The sequence below is a fragment of the Pogona vitticeps genome, chromosome 6, assembly GCF_051106095.1.
Source record: "Pogona vitticeps strain Pit_001003342236 chromosome 6, PviZW2.1, whole genome shotgun sequence".
In the NCBI taxonomy this organism is placed as follows: Eukaryota; Metazoa; Chordata; class Lepidosauria; order Squamata; family Agamidae; genus Pogona; species Pogona vitticeps.
Genome location: NC_135788.1, coordinates 94,324,373 through 94,345,787, shown reverse-complemented (window position 1 = coordinate 94,345,787; position 21,415 = coordinate 94,324,373). Strand labels below are relative to the sequence as shown.

At 38.8% G+C, this 21,415-nt stretch overlaps 1 protein-coding gene across 34 annotated transcripts in view; it reads left to right on the top strand.

The window, feature by feature from the left end:
• The first annotated feature begins 5,389 nt into the window (after positions 1 to 5,389).
• Positions 5,390 to 21,415, top strand: part of ATP6V0A1 (ATPase H+ transporting V0 subunit a1) — a 45,437-nt gene continuing 29,411 nt past the window's right edge. For 4 of the 34 annotated variants that reach the window (XM_020785608.3, XM_020785607.3, XM_020785603.3 and 1 more), the window contains exons 1-7: positions 5,401 to 5,616; positions 9,710 to 9,873; positions 10,254 to 10,332; positions 10,853 to 10,950; positions 11,932 to 12,060; positions 17,679 to 17,782; positions 19,218 to 19,344. In XM_020785608.3, coding sequence (XP_020641267.1) covers positions 9,757 to 9,873; positions 10,254 to 10,332; positions 10,853 to 10,950; positions 11,932 to 12,060; positions 17,679 to 17,782; positions 19,218 to 19,344 — 654 coding nt within the window. In that variant the 5' untranslated portion in view covers positions 5,401 to 5,616; positions 9,710 to 9,756. Of the gene's footprint in view, positions 5,922 to 9,709; positions 9,874 to 10,253; positions 10,333 to 10,852; positions 10,951 to 11,931; positions 12,061 to 14,487; positions 16,329 to 16,472; positions 17,783 to 19,217; positions 19,345 to 21,415 lie in introns of those variants that run through there. The other 30 variants (XM_020785611.3, XM_020785610.3, XM_020785606.3 and 27 more) reach the window with 16 other exon arrangements.

Below are 21,415 nucleotides of genomic sequence, written 5' to 3'. Positions count from 1 at the left end.
TTAGTTTGCTTGCAAGTCATCGGCAGCTGGCAAAAGAAAAAGCGATAAATCAGCCAGTTTAACATCATAGATACCACTGGGTGAGATACAAAATCTTAACTATACTGCTCTATGACTATCCCTGGATGGAATAATTCCTTTAACAGAAAAAAGTGCTGCTTAGCCCTACCACTAAATTGAGTTGCAGTGGATCTGGAGAAGGGAAAGAGATGTAAAGAGATGCAAAGAAAATAAATTGGATATTAATTAAACAATTATACTTCAAGGAAGGAAGTTTGGTAATACTTTGGTGTTAAGAAATTTTCCTCTTAAAATTATTTAGCCAAACAACGCTGGGAATTAAACTGTTATGGCTATCTACAGGGTTGGCAAAAAGCCCAGAACATGACCTTGAATACTCAAACTTGGAACTCTGTTTTGACTTTCCTTTTTTTCTTCTTCTGAGAACTGACTAAAACATAGACAACTTTGGATAGTCTAATACAAACATTGAGTGAATGGGGCTGTCAACATATGTCAGAGACTGGATTTAAATTAACCCTAAAGGTAATCAATTTACTAAAGTGGACTTATTGAACCAATTATTGATGGAACTGGACTGACTGCACTAAGCTAGTGGACATCTTTTACTTGAAATACAAGTTCTTGGGACATAATGCTACAACAAGGGAAATTCTGGGATGAAACAAAATCTACCCTTCAAGCAATCTTAGAGATAGTGAGATCCCATAAGGAAGAGGTGAAATCATTCAAGAAGCAACTAAAGAAGAACTATATTCAACAGGAGACATGGAATAATGAACAAGGAAATGTGAGGGTGGAGGACGATGTATGCCAACCAAAAGAAGGATTGTAGGAAACCAGAGGGGAAAAATTAGGAGATTTACATCTAACCCTAGAGCCAAGGAGAATTTTAACTGTTAAGGGAAAGTAAGGGGAGAAAATCAGCAGAATTAATTAAAAATAGCCTGGAAGATCTACTAGAGAAAGATCAAGTACTGTATATAAAATGTTTTCAGATTACACAAGGGACGGCAGAATGTTTAGGGATATAGAAACAAGAATTAGGAAAAGAAAAATAAGAGAAGGAGTTAGAAATATGAAAAAGGAAAAATATTAAGGTGGCCCACAACGTTGAAAGCATGTATATACTTAACTTCTGGAATTGCAAAGAGGCATATCTTATATATTAAAAAAGAGAATCTGAAATAAGGGCTCATTAATCAGGGTAAAGGCATAACATGGTGGTTTTTATGGTAAATTGAAGCTAGATATAAGGATGGGGCAAAACAAACAGTACTTAATGAATACACATTAGATATGATATTGATATAGACATGATAGAAAATGTGGAGATAAAAATGGCTAAACAATTAAATAAACAAAATATGTATAAAATGCTTCAGATAACATCTATTTATCTGTTAGGAACCTACTCAGTTATTATTGGTATAAAATACAAAGTTTGTTGGTTAAATCACCTCAAAATTACAGTGGTGCCCCGCATAGTTACAACCAGAAAAAGGCAGGGAAAAAGTCATGGAATTCAAATTGCTAACCATTGGTAGGCGAAGAGGCTGCTTCTTTGTAGCTCTCTCAGCCCAGCAGTTAGAGAGTGTGCAATCGGAGGAGGTCTCGGACTGCCTGGTAAGGTAAGGTGCTGCTTTCTGCTTTTTAAAAACTGTTCTGGGTGGATTTTGCAGCGTCGTTTTGGGCTGGGTGGTGGGATTATGTTTCTATGCTGTGATGGGCTTTGCAGGGTTTGCTTTCTTTGGGGGGGGTTCCCTTTTCCAATGGGTCTTGCAAGGTTTGTTTGGTTTTGGGGTTCCCCCCCTTTCCGATTTGTCTTGGGGGTTTGTTTGCTTTTTGATTTGTTTTTCCCCAATTTCCAATGGGTCTTGCGGGGTTTGTTTGCTTTTTGGGTTTCCCCCCCCCATTTCTGATGGGTCCTGCGGGGTTTGTTTGCTTTTTGTCCCCCCCCCATTTTCAATGGATCTTGCACGGTTTGTTTGCTTTTTGGGTCCCCCCCCATTTTTGATGGGTTTTACGGGGCTTGTTTGCTTTTTTTGCACTTTCAAAGGGTTTTGCGGGGTTTGTTTGCTTTCTGCTTTGCTTTTTTTTTGCATTTCTGAAGGGTCTTGCACAGTTTGTTTGCTTTCTGCTGAGATTTTGTTGCATTTCCAAAGGGCCTTGTACGGTTTGTTTGCTTTCTGCTTTGCTTTTTCTTGCATTTCCGATGGGTCTTGCACAATTTGTTTGCTTTTTTTCCTCCGACTAGAACAGATTAATCACATGTCTGCTGGGTCTTGCAGTGTTGTGTTTTGTTTTCTTGAGCCTGAACAGATTACTGTAATTGCATTTCAATGCATTCCTATGGTAAATGGTGCTTTGACTTATGACCATTTCGAGTTACGACTGGAGTTCTGGAACCAATTAAGTTTGTAAGTCGAGGCACCACTGAGTATGACATGATAGCACAGATAAGTATTATAGGCCAAATTAGGGCCACCAATCAGATCATGCAGCCTGCAGAGCCTCAGTACGATGCCCCTCTCCTGTTCCAGCCAGCATTTATTCCTTCAAAAGAATAGGATGGGTCAGTGAACAAGCTGCAGTTTATTCTGTTCTATTTCAGCTTGCCCACATGGGAAAAATAGGAGGAAGCTTGAACATAAGGATCACACAACCCCCATTACAGCAACTCCACTATAAAGGCCTAAATGGCTTGGGCCCAAGCTACTTTGAGAACTGCATATCCCTTTATGAGACTGCTGGACTATTAAGATCATTATGAGAGGCCTTCCTCTCAGTCCTGCCACCTTCACAGGTGTGTTTGATGGGGACATGGGAGACAGCCTTGTCTAGTGCTGTTCCCAGACTCTGGAACTTCTTCCCATATGAGGCTAGACTGGCCCCATCTATATTGTCCTTCCACAAGAAGACAATGACATTTGGAAAACTCCCAGCTGGTATTTTGGCAAGAATTCCGATGATATCAAAAGGCATGGCATCAGCCTTGACATAATCTGTTGTGCAGTTCATACTATTTACTGAATGTATAGAAGGTGAGCAAGATAGTTTATTAAAATTAAAAAAAATTTAAATTAAAAAAAATTTAAAAATTAAAAAAAAGATATTTGACTGCAAGTGATATTTGGCTACAGTCAGTAAACCAATCCTTTGTCATCTATTTCTCATCATTTTAATGGTTTTATTTATATCAGGTCATCCCACATGGAGTTCCATACAGTAGGAAGAACTGCTACTCCTGGAATTTTCTTTTCTTTTTGCCATATGTTGAAAATAACTGGCCATTTTACAAAAAGGTGTTTCCCGAGAGCTGCCTATCTTTCCTGACTCTTATCCAGAAAAGGAACAAACATTTTTCAGTGTTTGAGGGTAATAAGTCAGCTGCACATTAAAAACATATCATTCAATAAGAGCAAACCAAGGCTTTTTGCATGTATTACTCACAGAGCACGAGCTTCAGGTATGCCCTAATAAGAGTGGAATATTTCTACAATGCAACATAGTATAAGATAGGATTAACAATGCTACATAGTATAAGATAGGATCATTTACTAACACTAATCAAAACATTTGTAAAATACAGTACTGTTCTACAAAAATTTATTTTACAAAATCTCATGAAGCTTTTGTGATTGCTAGAAAGAAGGCTGGACTCCTTGAAACAAAAGATCTGCTGGATCTTGTACTTAGACTACATAAAACATGCATAGGAAAGAGGTTCCCCTCCCCGAAACTCCAACACATAAAGCTTAGTTGACAGAGTACACTCTACTGCTGGGAAGATCTGGTTCAGAATTTGTTATTAGACTCAGTGCATGATCATAAATTAATAATAATCTCCTAGTCTGACTTTATTGGTCATTGCAAGGACAAAAGTACTTGTGGAGAGCTACACATCATGTACATTGCTCCCCATATAGTAAGCACTAGATAAAAACAGAATGGGATGTTCTGAAAGTTAAATGCTTACATGCCACCATTTTCATAAGTGAACCCTGGTTCAGCCTATGAACCTTTTCTCACCTGCACATGCTGCCCCAAAAGCTGCATCTCCTGGATTTCTTCCTGTCACAGCTGTTAAAAGACACAGGCTGCAGTCAGAAACCTGGAAAAGTGCATATCTGATCATTCCAGAAAGTGCTGCTTTGCAGAAAACATCCTTCTTAAAGTGACCCTTCAATTTGCCAGGAAATCGCTCCAGGTCGGCCTCAAAAGTAGCAGCTCTATAGTTGGTCCTTCTGGGGCACAAATCAGGGTTGGGGTGGAGAGTACAGTATTTCCCTGTACACTGTCAACAAATTGTACTGAATGGCTCCACAAGAGGTTCAAAATATAATCTATTTCCCCATGGGATCACACCTATAATGAGGACAAGACAGAAATCTTGGATATAATAGTGGGAAGGAACTGTGCTCTTTTTTACTTGGTATCTTAAACCATAACATAGCCCTGAAATCTAAGCAATCCTTGGGTTAATGTCATATTACATTTCCCCTTCCATTTTCAAAGCCACTACAAACTTTGGGGTGGGATATTTCTCTTATTACAGAATTCTACAAGGAAACCATGGTATGGAATTCTTAAAATGTTAAGGAAATATTCTTAATATTGCATTTTAAGAGCCTAATCTGTAAAGAAGGATTTAAATCTTTCCCTATGCTGTATCCCAATCCAGAATCTGAGCTCAGTGAACAGACACATATTTAAAGAATCTTTGCTGTAATTTTTGCTGTAATTACTACAGCAGTATTGGTCAGTCAGCTCACCACTTAACAATTTAAACTATTTATACCTCAGTTAAATAGGCAGATTAAAAATTATTCTTGACATAAAGACAGTGAATGGCTTTTTTTTTTGTCAGAAAAGGTGTGCTCTTATTTGACAGGGTGAAATATCTCCAGCTGTTATTCCTATTGAGTGCAACATTATTTATAACAAATATACAGTAGTATGTTTCTCCTCCTCTCTATATAGAGAAAATTAAAAAAAAAATCAAACAGAATGCTATTACAGTAATTTTTTTTTCACATGGAAAGCTAGGTTCAACTCCCCAACCAACTATGAAATTCGTTCTCAGCCTGACGTATCTTATAGGGATGCTGTGAAAATAAATTGTAGAATATAATCACGTACAAGGGTTTGACAGCAAAGGTGAGTTACACATGTAAAACAACAACACAATATCAGGAGCTGTTTCCTGAGATATGGCAGTCACCGGAGAAGGTGAGCATCGCCCTGTGAACAAATTTCCCCCGAGCTATAATCACAAGGCAAAAGTACAGCAACAAAACCCAACGCGTGACACCGCAGGCGGTGGGGTGACGCCATCAGAGCCTCGGGGGAAACAAACCCCGACGTCCCCTCCAACCCATCTTCCACTCAGAATGCCAGCCACAAAATGGCGGCAGATCACGCCATCGTCAAACCCTCCTATAGCTATACTAAGCCGGCGCGGGGGCCGTTGCTAAGCAACTTGGTCGGACGGAAGAAGAGGGGGAGGGCGCTGCGTCCTGACGTTGTCGCGTCATTAGCGGAAGCTCTGGCGGTGGATCAGAGTTGATATTGCCTCTCACTCCAAGGTGGCAGGTATGGGTGGGTTTAAAGGTCGGGGTCAGAGGTAACCCTTTTGCGAAGCGGGGGCGACGAGGAGGCTAATAGGGGCATGTGCAGTGCATTGTGGGAATCGGGGCCCTGTCTCGCCAGGCAGGCCAGAGGTACATGCGTATTCGTCTGAGAGTGGAGTGTGACCCCCCCCCTTGTTCTGCGTTATAAAAGGCTGGTATGGGTTTGACAACCATTCTTTTCGTTCTTAATGGGTACAAGTCAGGTTGTGTGTGTGTGTCCAGAGCCTGGCTTTTGTGGGGAGGCGAAAGCAAGCGGCTTTGTCTCAGGTGAGGTGACTGCGAGAATGGGGTTAGGATGTGACCTCTCCGTGTTAGTGAATTAGATTACATTGGGTGCTGCTTGAATGACTGTATATCTGAAAGGAAAAATGCTTGGACGGCGTCTGTGACAAACGGGGGAATTTCGAAGGCAGGAGGGTGTTTTGGGTCTACCTACCAGGTATTTTTGTGAGCGAGGGACGTTGCATATGTGCCTGAAAGGATGGCAGGGTGGTTTGGGCAAGAAGGTCGTCTATTAATGGAGAGGCATTCGTTTGCTTTTTGTGAGTGAAGCAAAATATGTTTTCCCTTATTTATTAACTCTGCTTCCCTGAGTGTATAATCGACTGTCCTTGCATAGTTTGGGAGGGAATAGCAGCCTCTATGAAAATGTGGCTGTTTTTCATAGTTAAATAGTTGATAATGAAATTAATTTCCTGGTTGCATTGTGGGTGAAGTGATAAGAAGACATGGCTTTGATAAGTTAAGGGAAGGGTGGGTGGGTGTCTTACTGAAGGGGTGTATCTTCTTTCCTTGCTTGAAGCATTCTGCAAGGGAAAGGTGATATAATTTAGTGGGTGTTGGGGGAGCAGAGAAATACACAGGATGAAGAGCAGATTCTTGCCTCAGGTATCTTCTGGGTACCGGATAAGGATGAGCCTTTGAATTGGGTGTTGTTCTGTAGAGAATACTATGTAACGTAAATAATCATCTTCTGCAGTTCTAGAAAATTCATGAGAATGTTTAGTTGATTAGCTTAAGGTCTAATCTTGATGATGCTCTGATGTCCTTGAAATACTCCCATATCTAGTTGACAGGACTGTAGGGATAGGCTGATAGTGTTCCTCTTTACTACCTTCTCTGTTACAGCTCTCAGACTCTGGAATTCCCTCCCTCACAAAGCCAAGCTGGCCCCATCTTTGCTGTCCTTCTGTAAGCAGGCAAAGACCATTCTCTTCAAGCAAGCTTTTCCTTAGTGACTTACTAAGCTTGGGGTGTTCCTGGATTTAGCCCTGAGCCTGGATGCCAAGATTTAGGTGGTGGTCAGGAGTGCCTTTGCACGGTTAAAGATAATGCACCATCTGCAACCGTTTCTTTAGAGGTCTGATTTGGCCATGATGACGCACACCCTAGTTATACCTCAGCTGGATTATTGTAATACTGCACACTCTACATGGGGCTACCTTTGGAAAGTGTTTGGAAATTCTAGAGAGTCCCAAATGCTGTAACCAGATTGCTAACTGGGGTTGGTTACAGGGAGCATATGACTTCCCTGTTGCAGCAGCTTCACTGATTTGCCAGTCCATTTCCGGGCACAATTCAAAGTACTGGTTTTAACCTTTATACCCTAAACAACTTGGGTCCAAACTATCTCTAAAAGACCCCATATTGTTCTATGAGCTTGTCCAAGCGTTAAGATCATCAGGGGAGGCTTTTTTCTCAGTCCCATCACCTTCACATATATGCTGGGTGGGGACACAAGAGAGGGCCTTCTCTGTTGCTGCTCCCAGGCTCTGAAACTCCTTCACATGGGAAATTAGGCTGGCCTCATCTTTGTTATCCTTCCATAAGCAGGCAAAGACCTTTCTCTTCAGACAGGCTTTTCCTTAATGGCTGGTGGTCTGAGAGGGTTTTTTTAAATGGATTGTTGTGCTCTCTTTTGGGTGTGTTTTGGTATTGATTTTATTTACCATTTTTAATGTTTTATTCTTTTTTAATATTTGTATACTTCCTGTTTTAACTTTTAAATATTGTCTTTTTGATATAAGCCATCTTGGTTTATTTTTAAGGAGAGAGTTGGGGTTAAAATATTTTAAATAAATAAATAAATACTACCTCAGTGTGGTTTTTTAAATGGTTTGTTGTACTTTTCAGCTTGGAATGTATTTTTGTGTTGATTTTGTTTATTGTTTTTAGTGTGGTGTGTGTTTGACCTTTTCAGTATTGTATTTTATATCACTGTTGGTAACTTTACATTCTGCCTCTTAATGTTGAAAGCTGTCTTGGGTCCTTTTTAACAGAAAAAAGTGGGGTAAAATATTTTAAACAAATAATTTTATTGAAAGTTCCTGCTCTTGATTTCTCTTAGCATACTGTATAGTTTATAGGGAGGGGGGAGATGCAGGGACATGTGTGACTTTCAAATTATCTGCTGCTGTCCATCCGTAGGTTCTGCTTTCTGTGTATCATTTTCATTTCATTCTGCTGAAACATTGTGGTGTTTTTATATATTTAGATACAGATTTTGATCTGAAGATAATTATTTTGATATAGTGTCTGAAATGTTAGCTAAGCAAATACTTTGAATGGCTGCATGTACTGGTCTGTAGGTTATCTAGGGAGAAATAATCCATTTCCTTCATTGATGTATTAAATGGTACAGAAAAACTGTATATAAATACCTTAAATAAGTAAACAAATAAGAATATTGAAAGTTGAAATAAGACAAAATAAATTTATCAGATCTCTAGTGTTAGGATAGGATGCTTACCAGAAAAGCCTCACGCCTTAAAAGATTTTTTTTAACCTGGATTTTAATGTCATTGTGGGTTTAAATGTTTCTGAGCCCTGGATAAACCCTTCACCTTCTTCTTTGGCTTTTCTTAAGTCTGCTGTTAATGCATTTACTTTTGCTAGTATGATTAGGGAAATCACAAAACCAAGACTTATGTTTCACTAGATAGTTCTTGTTGCATCTGGATGAGTGGGCATTCTATAGGGAAAAATGAATTCAGAGTCCTTGTGTAGTCAACCAAATCTGCTGCAGAGTTATGTGACAGTAATGTTCTTCTCTCACTCTTTTTATCAGCTGATAGGCCGCTAGCTGTGTTTATAGGACAGCAGCCAGCAGAGATGGTTAGGTGCCCATGTGATGGGAAGCTGCTTGTAAAGCTTTCAGCCTAGAGCTGAGAGGCAGATTTCAGAAGTGATGGTGTTTTCTGATATCTGATCAACTGTGTAGTAAGACGTAGTTATGTGTGCCACATATATGGTTCTTGAAATGGTTCTGCCGTCACAGATGTCATGAATGCATATGAGCAGCCTTATAATAATCTGTGATTAGAGAAGTTGTAGATATATCCACAGACTTGACATATAGACATGTTTTTCCCTTTATAGTTACGACATAATCTTTTGCTGGTAAAACCATTACAGATGTTGGAACCCTTTTTCTAATGACAGTGATCTGATGTGTTCTGAGTTTGTAATACTTTGTATAATCTATGATTAAAGAAGTTGTAGATGTGTGGGGTATCAACAGATGTCCTATATAGGCAGTTTTTTTCCCTTTACAGTTATAAAATAATTTTTCACAGGTAAAACCATTATAGCAATTGGAACACTTTTTTGGTAGCGCGGCGTTTTCCCAAAAATAAGACAGGGTCTTATATTAATTTTTGCTCCATAAAACGCATTAGGGCTTCTTTTCAGGGGATGGTTTATTTTTTTCATGTACAACAATCTACATTTATTCAAACAGAGGAATGTTAACTTCTTCTGGATGCCGCACAATAATAGGGGATGGGGTTTCACTTAACTGGGGCTTATTTTTGGGGTAGAGCTTATATTACGAGCATCCTGAAAAATCATACTAGGGCTTACAGTATTTTCAGGTTAGGTCTTATTTTTGGGGAAACAGGGTAACAATCTGATGTGTTCTGACCTTGGTTCTTAATCACCTTGTAAGACTTGACAGTATCAGTCTATGTTCCTGATAATGTCAGGAAAGGGAGGAGGGCATAAGTGAACCTATATCGTATGCCTCTTTTTGAAGAGTCTCTCCTTTTTACTTTAAGGCATAAGAAGATTCTCACCCTAATTTAGCTGGCTGTTCTCTTTCACTATGGGGGAGCTCTTCCGGAGTGAAGAAATGACCCTTGCCCAGCTTTTTCTTCAGTCTGAAGCAGCGTACTGCTGTGTCAGTGAATTGGGAGAACTTGGAAAGGTCCAGTTTCGAGATGTACGTGCCTTCTTCTGTTTATCAGTACAGTGCTGTGACAATTACATTCAAAAGAAAGTGGATTTCCTTGTGATGCAATTGAAAATCCTCTTGATGCTAAATGTTGTTTTTAGTCATGACTCTGGCATATACTGGATAAAGCAAAGTAAAGCAAAGTCTGCTGCTTATATACCGCCCCATAGCGCTTCAAGCACTCTCTGGGCAGTTTACAAGTTAATTATGCAGGCTACACATTGCCTGTTGCTTACTTTCCCTTTTCCATTAACTTTCCATGTGTCTGAAGCAGTTTATCTAATGATAAAAAGAGAGGCAACAACTATCTTTCAATATTTTCCTGCATATATCTGTATGTTATAATAATTATGCATTTTTATTTGCAGCTAAACCCAGATGTGAATGTATTCCAGCGTAAATTTGTTAATGAAGTCCGAAGGTGTGAAGAAATGGACAGGAAACTCAGTATGTCTTTTGTTGTTGTTTTTGCATAAATATATAAGACTAAATCAGCTGGTGCCTCATTTAAATCTCTCTCCAGTTTTCTTTTTCTGTGGTAGATAATGTACAACATACCATTCCTATATAAAAGTAGAATATAATCCCATCCATATGGCAGTTAACTGCACAGTTGGTAGACAATATAGAAATAAAAATAGATTTCAACCATGACTTGTGAAGCCATTGTGAAAAAACTGAGCCAGGTTTCAGAAATGTGATTCACATATGAAGAAAATCTCATGAAACTGCATGGAGCTTATGCAGTATTCCCCTTTTTCATGTATGCTAAACTTGTTAATTGTATTTTCTGCTTTTAAAATATGAGAAGATACCCGATAATGGGGATTTGTACATCGATTGGAGTAGCAAGGCAGCAAAGACTCAGTTGTTGGATTTGGAAATATTTGGTATCCTTGTGTTTTCTTGCTGTATCCTTTATGTCCTGCTTTACTTCATGTTCCTTCATAACTTTTTTTCTGTTCAGGGTTTGTGGAAAAAGAAATTAAAAAGGCCAATATTCCTATCACAGACACTGGTGAGAATCCAGAGGTACCATTTCCCCGTGACATGATTGATTTGGAGGTAAAAAGCCCTATGGTTCAGGTTATGTTTTTTTTTTTGCTGTACATTTGGGTATGAAGTGTGAAGAAGTGTCTTGGGGAGGAGGTTGTTCGGAAAAAATGGCTTCTGAAAAGTCTTACAGCACAGTCTGATGCACTTGAACTTCTCAAGTTCTTTTTCATACAGCCTTAATCTATGTTAATAGTATGTGCTCATGAAAATACTTGTATTCTGAATTTCTATTAAACAATACCTATGGCTTACAGAACATGAATAGACAATGCAACAATTTATTAAAACACAGCTGTAATAAATTTTAATGGACAGTTAAAAATAGCATAACATAATGTTAAAAATCTTAACTTCATAAAGCAAAGAGCTTGAGACTCTGATGAGCCTGAACAGCCTTGCTCAATCTGGTATCATTCCAATAAGAACATAAGAAGAGTCCTGCTGGATCAGGCCAAGGGCCCATCTAGTCCAGCTTCCTGTATCTCACGGTGGCCCCACCAGATGCCTCTGGGAGCACACAAGACAACTAGATACCTGTCTCCTGATACCACTCCTCTGCATCTGGCATTTTGAGGTTCTAGTCCAATATATTGGACGAGAACATAGCTGTGGTGCACTGTATCATTATAGTTTAGATTTGAGGAAAGCTGATGTAAGTGCATGGAGAGGCATGGCAGATAGCATTTGGAGAAAAAAAGCAAGATTTCTGGAAATCTCTGCAGGTAGTTTTGAAACATCTGGTAGACTAATAAAAGGGAAATTGGAATACATCCACTAATTACTAATTAGTTAGTATAACCACCACCACCGGTACAAAGGGCATCTTTTGCAATAGAATTTATTATTATTGCTCTTTAATATAAAGTCTGTAGTATGCTGCAGCATGTGTGTTATTTTTTAATGATGTTTGAGGGGTCAATTTGTTGAGAATAGGCATCTTTCAGGGATTTTGACTTTCTTTTTTAAAAAACAATCTTTTTTTCTCTTCAGGCAAACTTTGAAAAGATTGAAAATGAGCTGAAAGAGATCAACACCAACCAGGAAGCCCTGAAAAGGAACTTCTTAGAGCTGACAGAATTAAAATTCATATTGCGCAAAACTCAGCAGTTTTTTGATGAGGTCAGAATATCGGTTATTTTTGCCTTTTGTGCAGCTGGGCCAGCCCATCACATCACTTTCCTTCTTGAGAATGCTTGATTAAGTTGCATTTTTGAACAGAAGTGTCTCTTTGATTTTGAGAAGTTTTTGCAAATTGATTTCCATCATTCATGCAAATGTGCAAGGTAGCTACCCTGTCAGTTTCTGATAGTTGAAAGTTCCTAGTTTAGGTAAGAAGGTCAAAATACGTCAAAGTGGTATATGAATATGTAGTCATGTAGAGTTTTTATAAGGGTCCTGCTGCAGAGGATGCTGATAGCTTTGGAATGCTGAGCTGGAACTATTCCAGTTTTAGTTGCTGGGATAAAATTTTCAGTTATCCAGAAGATCAAATGCTTGAGGCACATCTAGCCTTGTTTCTTGTAGCTCATCAGGAAATAAGATATTGTGTATACAGACTGTATTTGTGAAATGCACCCTATTCTCTTTTTATAGAGCAGTGTTAAGCAAAACAGTGAAAGGTTGCATAATTTGCTCTGTGTACCTCTTTTCTGGGTGTCAAGCCCCAGTGACCCTTGGACTTTGATGCTCTGGGGTACATGGTCTCCAGATTTTTAAGTATCCCATTGTTGCTTGCTTTGAGCTCTTTCAGTCCTGTTTGATTTTCAGAAATGGCAACAATGAAAATAGAGGAATGTAAACTGGATCAGCAAGTATTTCTAAGACTGTATCATTAAGTGAATATGTTACAAGCAAAATGGATGCTTCTTCTATCTGAAATGTTCTTGCTTTTGCTATGTCAGCGCTCCAGTTGGTTTGTGGATAATAGTATGGTGAATCGGTCTAGGCGCTTGGTCTTCAAGTGTTGGGTATCATTCTGCAGTCTCTAAACTTTGAACTCTGCAGCTGTCACCTTCAAAAGTAACTTCAGTTCTTATTAATCACTAAAAATTACAAATAAATGAGCTTATTGGAGAATTCAAAAGCAAGTCTTATGATATGCTAGTTTTTAAATGCAAGATACCTTTCTGGATGGTGAAATATTCTATCACATGTACCTTGCCTTGTTTACAATGGATTAGACCTCAGTTGCTCTTTAGCTTCACAGTCTGAATAGTGGGCAGTAGTACTCACTGAAAGAAATATTTGCCTTTATGAAGTCTTTAATGTTTTCAGTTCTTGGAGCCCTCTGAGCAACTGTTTAAATTAACCAGATCAGTGTGAATGCTACACACAGTGCAACTTTCCACTGAAATGTAGCTTCCATGGAGTCATGAGTTGTTTCATGTTTATTCTTTGAACAGCTTCATATAAACAGATGATGCTTTTGTCAGTGATCCAAATTTAGGGAGTGGTATAACCTAGCTTTTGCTTCATCTCCCATTTATTTATTGTTTTTGCCACAAGGAGGTTTGCAGCTATATTCAGTATTTGAAGACTGTAAATTTGGGGGGAAAGCTTGTGAAATATTGGTATTTTTACAGCAAGAAATGGTATGCAAGTCTTTGATTGTAGACTTCTCCATCAAGAGAGAATTGGAGCTTATAGAAGAAGTACATTCTTGTACTGTAACCATTTCTTGCTCATGAAAAAGAATACAATGATTTTGAGTCTATTAACTGGTGATCCTTTTCATGGTCTTCATATTTCTACTTTAAGAACAGTAAGAGTTGGAGAAATATCTCTGAGTCTAGTAGTCCAAAGTAGACTGGAAGAAGACTGGAAAAGTAATGGTTAATGGCATGCAGTTCCCATCTCTATCCTCTTATTTCTTTCTTTTCTTTCTCCATCTGTAATCCTTAGTTCTCATTCTGCATCTCTCTTTTCTTGGTGGTCCTTGCTGCAGGTGTTGGATACTGTGGAAAGTGTTTTCTCTTAGAAATTGTCATTTGCTGGAAGGCTACATGTGTGTATTAGAAGGATCTTGAGTTGTATCTGCTGTGCAAATTCTCAATATGGGGATACTTTGTTCATGATCCTTTTTTCAAGGAATGGGGTTTTGAAGATGCTGGGTATGTGTGTCATAGGTTCACCATCGCTGGAATATACAATAGTTCTTGAAGAGGATTAGCATCACCATGACTTACAGGCATCAGCATTTTTGAGGATACGACTTGTCTTCCTCAACAATGAACAAACTTAGAAGTGTGCCATAGGTAATCGGACTGCATCTCTAGAGATGTCAAGTTTAGAAAAGGCATGTGTTGCCCTGCCATGTGTCGCTTTCAGAGATTTTTCTTTCCTTCCATGCGATGCAACATTAAAGCCTTCACATGGCAACATGTTAATGCTCCTCCTAGTACTATTATTCTACTACTGACAGTTTTTGTACAGTATTTGCAATACAACTCAAGATTCTTTAAAATAAGTCTTTTGTCCTCTGCATCTGTATGTGTGTATCTGTGTTGGAATAATTGTTTTGGAGTATAATGGCTTTTTTTTTTTTTTTTTTTTTTTTTTTTTTGCATTCTGTGTTATTGCTTCTTGTTGAGACCAGAAATGATGGTGAATTTCAGTGTGGTTGAAGGCAAGGTACAAGGTGGGAGATTTAGAACAGGGCAAAGTGAGCTTAAAGGCAGGAACAGTTTGAATTAAGAGAGAAGGATATTATAAGAAATTAATAAATGTGGATATTTGAGCACTTCACACAGTGCTTTACATCCTACTTGGAAAATAATATGCTTTGTTTCCTATGTGGATTAATTAAATGGGAGTTGCTGTGCATATATGTTGCCACATGTATAGATGATGAGCTCACCTTGTGACCTTTAGCTGCTTAAGCACAGAGATTCTATACAGAGGATGTGGTACTCAGCCTCAGAAGCTTTTTTACTATCATATATATAATTGTGGAGCAGGGTGAGCAACCTGACAGCATCTGGGGGATCTTGGAGCCTCTGAGTGCTGCTTTTATTTCCCCAAATTAACAAAATATACAAATAAGGAAAACATGGAGATTTCTGAAAGCCTACTTTATGCGCGCGCACGTGCGCGCATGTGCGCGCGCGCACACACACACAGAGTTTTGGGGACCCTGTATCCTATTTCATTGCAGAAACATTTATTGCAGCATTTTTCTTTCACTGAACAACTATTGTCCCTGAAAGTGGTATTAGAGGAATACTGTTGTAGAAAAGGGAAGACATAGTAGATAAGGGGAGGATATTTGGCTTAAGAGGAAATAACTCTGGTTGGATACCATAATAAGCCACAATCCTTTAGAGTTCAGGCTTATGGGTAACAAGGCAGCATGTTAGTGCATGTCCCACCCAATTACTCTCTGCTACAAAGAGGAGTGGCTAAATAAATCAAGAATCTTGTTCATAGTGGTTTCTGAACCCCAAACTGTGCCTTTTCTCTCTCTAGACTGCTTTGGCTTGTCTGGGAGGGACAGTCAATGCTGCATGTGGTCATTGCACTAAATTACAGAAAGAAGGTCTATGGTTTGTTTAGTTGCTCCCAAATGCAGCAGGAGAGACTGAACCTGGCTTTATTATGGAATCTGAACACAATCTATGTATTCACCCTGATTACCATCTTGTGAAAGATTTTGCAGTTGAGATTGATGTTAAAAGTCTCTTTCCACTCAAATTGATGGACAGGTGTGTCTGTTTTGTTAAACTGTCGTCTATTGTGGCCTGCTGTGTATGTTTTCAGTCATGTGAAAAGGGCACCTGCCCTCTGTTTTCAGGAGCTCCTTGCATGCATTGAAAGGTGAGAGATTATTTCTCCACCAAGTTTCATCTGCTTCTTTATTGAAAGTGTTTTTCTTTATTGTGTGGCCTTTCAAGGTAGACATTATTTTAATATTTCTTTCCATGTTAATGCTGCCTCTGAGCACGTGGCATCAACATCTGCCCTGAGCTATAGTGCAAGTTAAGTTCCCAGGAGTCTCAGCCAGTAGGTTAATAAAGTGAAAAGATTAACTTATGCATTCCAGCCTAATAGGCAGCAAGATAACATATAATTGTACAGAGTTCAAAGTCATGCTTATTCTGTGTGAAAGGAAGCATGTTTTGGATCATAGACATCAAATCTCTTTATGTAATTGCCACATGAGTAGCAGAAAACCAATTTGTTTTGTGTATGTCAATCTTGCTCCTCTTTCGATCCACCTGTGAAATTGACCTGATTGTATACTCAGGGCTGTGTGCATACTTTACAGCAGTGTTTCCCAACCTTGGGTAACCCAGGTGTTCTTGAACTGCAACTCTCAGAAACCCTGGCCAGCCCAGCTGGTGGTGAAGGCTTCTGGGAAATGCAGTCCAAGAACACCTGGGTTATCTAAGGCACTGGTTCTTAACCTTGGGTTACTCAGGAGTTTTGGACTGCAACTCCCAGAAGCCTTCACCACCAACTGTGCTGGCTGGGGTTTCTGGGAGTTGCAGTTCCAAAACATCCGAGTAACAAAGGTTAAGAACCACTGATCTAAGGCTGAGAACCACTGCTTTACAGACTCTTCAGTTAGAAAAGCTGTATAATAACTCTGCAGCTGTAGAACCATACTTCTAAGTGCCTTGACTATCATTATTTTTAAAAAGGAAGCTTACAGCCATTGTGACTAAGAAAGAAGATTGGGAGGGGGGTTTGATTAATTTTGCAGAACTCAAAGAATTCCAGAGAATTCTGGAAAATAGTTTCCAAAAAGTTTCTGTTTGTTGTTCATACTGACCTTACCTTCTTTGTGATTAGTAAAAGAACGATAAATAATTGCATTGATAAATGTGTCATAATAAATTATGCAGTCAGGGAAGTTGTACAGGTTTGTTTAGGGTGCAACACTGCACAATGATGTTTGCATTTTTTGAGCTTGGCATTGGGTCTCTAAAATTCATTTTCCTTCCTTTTAAGCAAATATTTATTCCTACTGCCTGTGAGGAAAGGCAGAGCTCTTGGTCCTCTGATAACTTCTCTGTCTCTCCTCATTCTCTGGAGCATCTCCATTAGTGGGATGGTAATGTGTAGTGCATGTCACTTACATTCTTCAGGGATACAAAGTAGGTATTTAAATCACTATAGAGCAGTGGTGTCGAACTGTGGCCCTCCAGATGTTCTTGGACTTCAACTCCCAGAAGCCTTCACCACCACCTCTGCTGGCCAGGATTTCTGGGAGTTGAAGGCCAAGAACATCTGGAGGGCCACAGTTCGACACCACTGCTATAGAGCAATGCAGTGTGACAAAAATAAATGGTTTTTTTTTTAAATCAAATTTTATTTAAATAGTTTAAAAATCCAGTATTTTTTAAAAAATAAATGATTTAAATCATGATTTAAATGAGTTTGATTTAAATCAAATCCACCATGGAGCAGAGCACTTGTTTTTAAAGAAAAAAAGTCTCTTCCTCAGTCAGCAGGCTTGCATGAGAAGCTATTCCTTTCATAGCATACTTCTGTGGAACTTAACTTGCAGTCCAACCAGTTTTTGTCCAGCTTGAAAGATCTGTTTTTCATGACTGTCATCTTTCAATCCTCCTATTGTCTTTCCACAGATGCTTTAACCATCTCATATTTCCTTTGAGCTTTCTCTTTTCTCTCAAATTGTTTTTCTTCTTTGCTTCTTTCCATCCATCTCCTGGTTCCTCATCCCTCTGCATGCCACTAACTAGTTTCATTAGATATTAATTGATTTGTGAATTCAGGCTGAATTGCATCATCAGCAGATGGCGGATCCTGATTTATTGGAGGAGTCCTCGTCGCTACTGGAGCCAAGCGAAATGGGAAGGGGAACACCACTGCGACTGGGGTATGTATAACTTTTCCAGTGCAGCATCTGAATTGCGTGAGTGGCAAGTTAAGGCCACAGGACTTGGGCCTACATTCCTTCATACTATTCGTAGTTCTTTGTCCAGGAAACTAGAAGAGAACAGGCCAGCCTTGCATGCATCTTGTTTTCCTCTAGATCAGCTGAATTTGTAAATTTAATTTATTAAATATCAAATAAACTGAATATTGTATACATTGTTTGTGGCAACCCAATCAGCTTGACTGCATTTCTATGTTTAATGCAATTAGAAGTTTAAATAGTTTTTGCCCAAAGTTCATGCAAAAAATACAGCATATCTGTTTTGATTTGATGTTTTTATAGCACTTCTGGGATATCTGGATAAAATTATTGGAAAGCATGATAGTTTCAAAAGCTAGCATGTGTTATTAAGGCCTGTATATTCACCAACAGTTGACAAATGGGATTCTAGATTTAGAAAATTGCTGATCTTGATAGGATTGCAAAAAGATTGCCAAGAAAATAAAGACTTTGAGTTATTATTACCAAGATGTTTATGTATTGGAATACTAAACTTGGGCAAAATATTCTACTGTCTTCACTTATTTCGTCCTTGCACTAAAACTAGGTTTTGTATTTATTTTTGTTTGATGATTTCTAAGCTTCCTATAGTATATTCATATTTGTATATGTCAGTGGACATTACAATGTGCCTATCATAATGCAGAATTAGCTTTAACTGCTAATATATTAGGTTTGCAGCTTTTGATGTTCCCACCAAGCTGCTAAGACTTTTCTTTTCAACCGTTTCTAGGCTGTGCTCTCTCAGGAAGCTTACCTCAAAGTACTTCCTTATATGGATGCAGAGAATTTTTATGGATATCTTTTAACAAAAGTGCATGTTCTTTGTCAGTGCAGCTTGTTTGGATTTATTCTGAGAAATTGATAGCATTTGCTGCTTTGGTAATTGGAGTAATTCAGACATTACTCCAAACTATGGTTTGTGATTGTTAAATTTGGGAACCAAATTTTGGGTTGAACTTAAAAAGTATAGCAAGTAACATGCATAGTGTATAAAGATGATGGACTGCTTTTGTTTCCTCCATCTCAGCACTCAACTCCCATCTCTTTAGTGTAGCAATCTCTAGGGTGGTATGACGCCCATGAGTATAGTTTGTCAGTCCAGAGATCAACCAAAACCATTTGGAATATTTTGGAAACCCACTTCCAAATATGGTTACTGGTTTGCTTTCCAAGAAGAAGGTTTGCCAATTCAGGATCCATTCCAGTGGTGGGATATATGAATTGATACTACTTGTAACTTCAGTGAAAAAGTGGTTACTGTGGGTCCTTACAACTATGAAATGGTCAGTTTCGTCTAGACCTTTCCTAATTGACCCTTTGTTCTAATACATTTCCTTTCTTTCCTTTTGACAACCACTTTTTCAATGTTAAGATTTGTGGCTGGTGTTATCAACCGTGAGAGAATCCCTACCTTTGAGCGAATGCTGTGGAGAGTATGTCGTGGAAATGTCTTCTTGCGTCAAGCAGAAATTGAAAACCCACTGGAGGATCCAGTTACGGTACAAAAGCCATTTTTGCAGAAGCATCAAGCTGTTTTTGGTGGGGGGTCATGATAAAAGCTTGCAGCCTAGTTTTTACTGAAAAGATCAATTAAAGCTTGATTTCTTTGGTGAGTTGGGAAGAATACTTACTTTAATTAGGGCCAAATGCAAGTGGCTGCTTGCTTACTTTGAAGCTATGTAGTATATAGGAAGAATATGAAAACTTTAAAGATTATGTTTCTCACTGAACATTTCTAATAATTGAAAAGCAACTGTTTTGTATATTGGTATCCTATAAATTTTAATCTGCTTGAAATCTCCATTCTGAACATCAAACCTGAATCTTAAATTATTTGATTTCATTTTGTGTTTCTGTACTTTGGTGTAGGGATTTTATATACAGTATTTCAATCTGTCCTATGTTTTAAATGTGGCCTCAAACATAGAGATATGGCAACATATAACATTTGCTCCATGTATAACCTTGAGGCTTTTTTTAAAGGATGCTGCTTCTACAACTGTGCTACTGGAATTCAGCATCACAGTGCAAAGAGCCATTTTTAAAAAATGGATGATTTTAGTGGGATTTTACTAATCTGCTGCTGGATTTTGATGGTGATACAGATTCTCTGACCCTCAGACTCATAAAATAATAGCGTTGGAAGGAGCCCATGATGCCCTCAAGTCTAACCCCATGTTCAGTGGAGGGACTGGATCTGGCAAAGATGTCCACTTAACAGATTTTAAAGCTTTCTATTATATATTTGCTGTTAACTCAAGGGACTAATGTTATTATTAGCATCCCTAGAGTGTTTATGAGATGGCATATCATACAAAATAGCAGCACATTGGTGAGGAACTATTTTTATCTCAGGGCTGCATGACAAAAGCAGGCAGAGCCACTGTTCATCTTTCTTTCTGTCAAACACTTTTTTCTGTTTTGATACCTTCCTCTTTCTCTGTCAAGTGTTGGCAAAGGGAGAGACAGAGTGCTTTTGCTTGAATTTTGAACTGATCACTTGTAAAGGGCTCTCAGAAAGAACACAGAAGTTGCACATCTCTTTCTTAAAGCATGTACAGTTTGATTCCTTTGTTACTGAGTACTGGCAACCCTCTGCAACTGAGTGGAGGTGTTTCAGGTTTGAAGACATTGATTCCAGGAAGGAATGGCCCTCATCTCTCTTCTGTTAAAAACCAAACAACTTGTTTTGTAACAAAGGCAAAACAGGAATATATGGAAAGTTCAGAGAGATGTATGAGGATTGCAGAGGGGCCAAAACGAAGACCTTTTTCCGCACTCTTTGCTGCCCTTATTACACTGATTCCAACTGTATTTCACATGGATAAGCTGCAGCATCAAGCTGTTACACCTCCCCCCCCCCAAAAAAAGTTCAACCTCAGTTTTGCGTTAAGGAAAGTATTCTGAGTCATACTAACTTCCCCCATCTCACGGGTGAAGCTGTAATGAATGGCAAGGTTGAGCCCAATACCTCTGTTCCAATCAAAGTTACATGAAAGTTTCCCAATAGAGGTGTCCCAGCATTTTGTTTGAACAAATGCAGGAAAGGGGGGGAGTCTCTATCTAAGCCTAGCCAGCTGCCTGAAGAATGTGTTGCTGGCCTCCCTGGAGAGTTCAAGGGTTGGACTCTTAAAGTACATCCCAGGCATCAGTTCCTTTCCATTCACTCCTTTTCCTCCTGCTTGTTTACTCCAAGAGCATGTCCTTGGGCAGCTGCTTGGCTTATGTGTCTGGGTTCTCTGCTTCCATTATGATTTATCCACACTATCCAAAGTTAATTTAGCTGTGTTTAATGGATCCCATATCTACCTCTAAATTCTGCAGAAGCACAATAAGGTGTACTTCTATCTCTAATAGACTACTCTGTATTATGTTTGGAACAGCCATGAGAACCTTACAGGAACTGAAACAGAATGGGATAAATTTGGAAGAGTAGTGGGGTAGACTTTAATATTTTGTTCCCTATCCATTTCAGGAGCCCTACATCTGCCATTTGCTTTAGTTTGTTTTCATTAATTAGTGAATCTGGAATGAGGTGTAGTAGAAATTGTGTTTTTCTTTTCTTTTCTC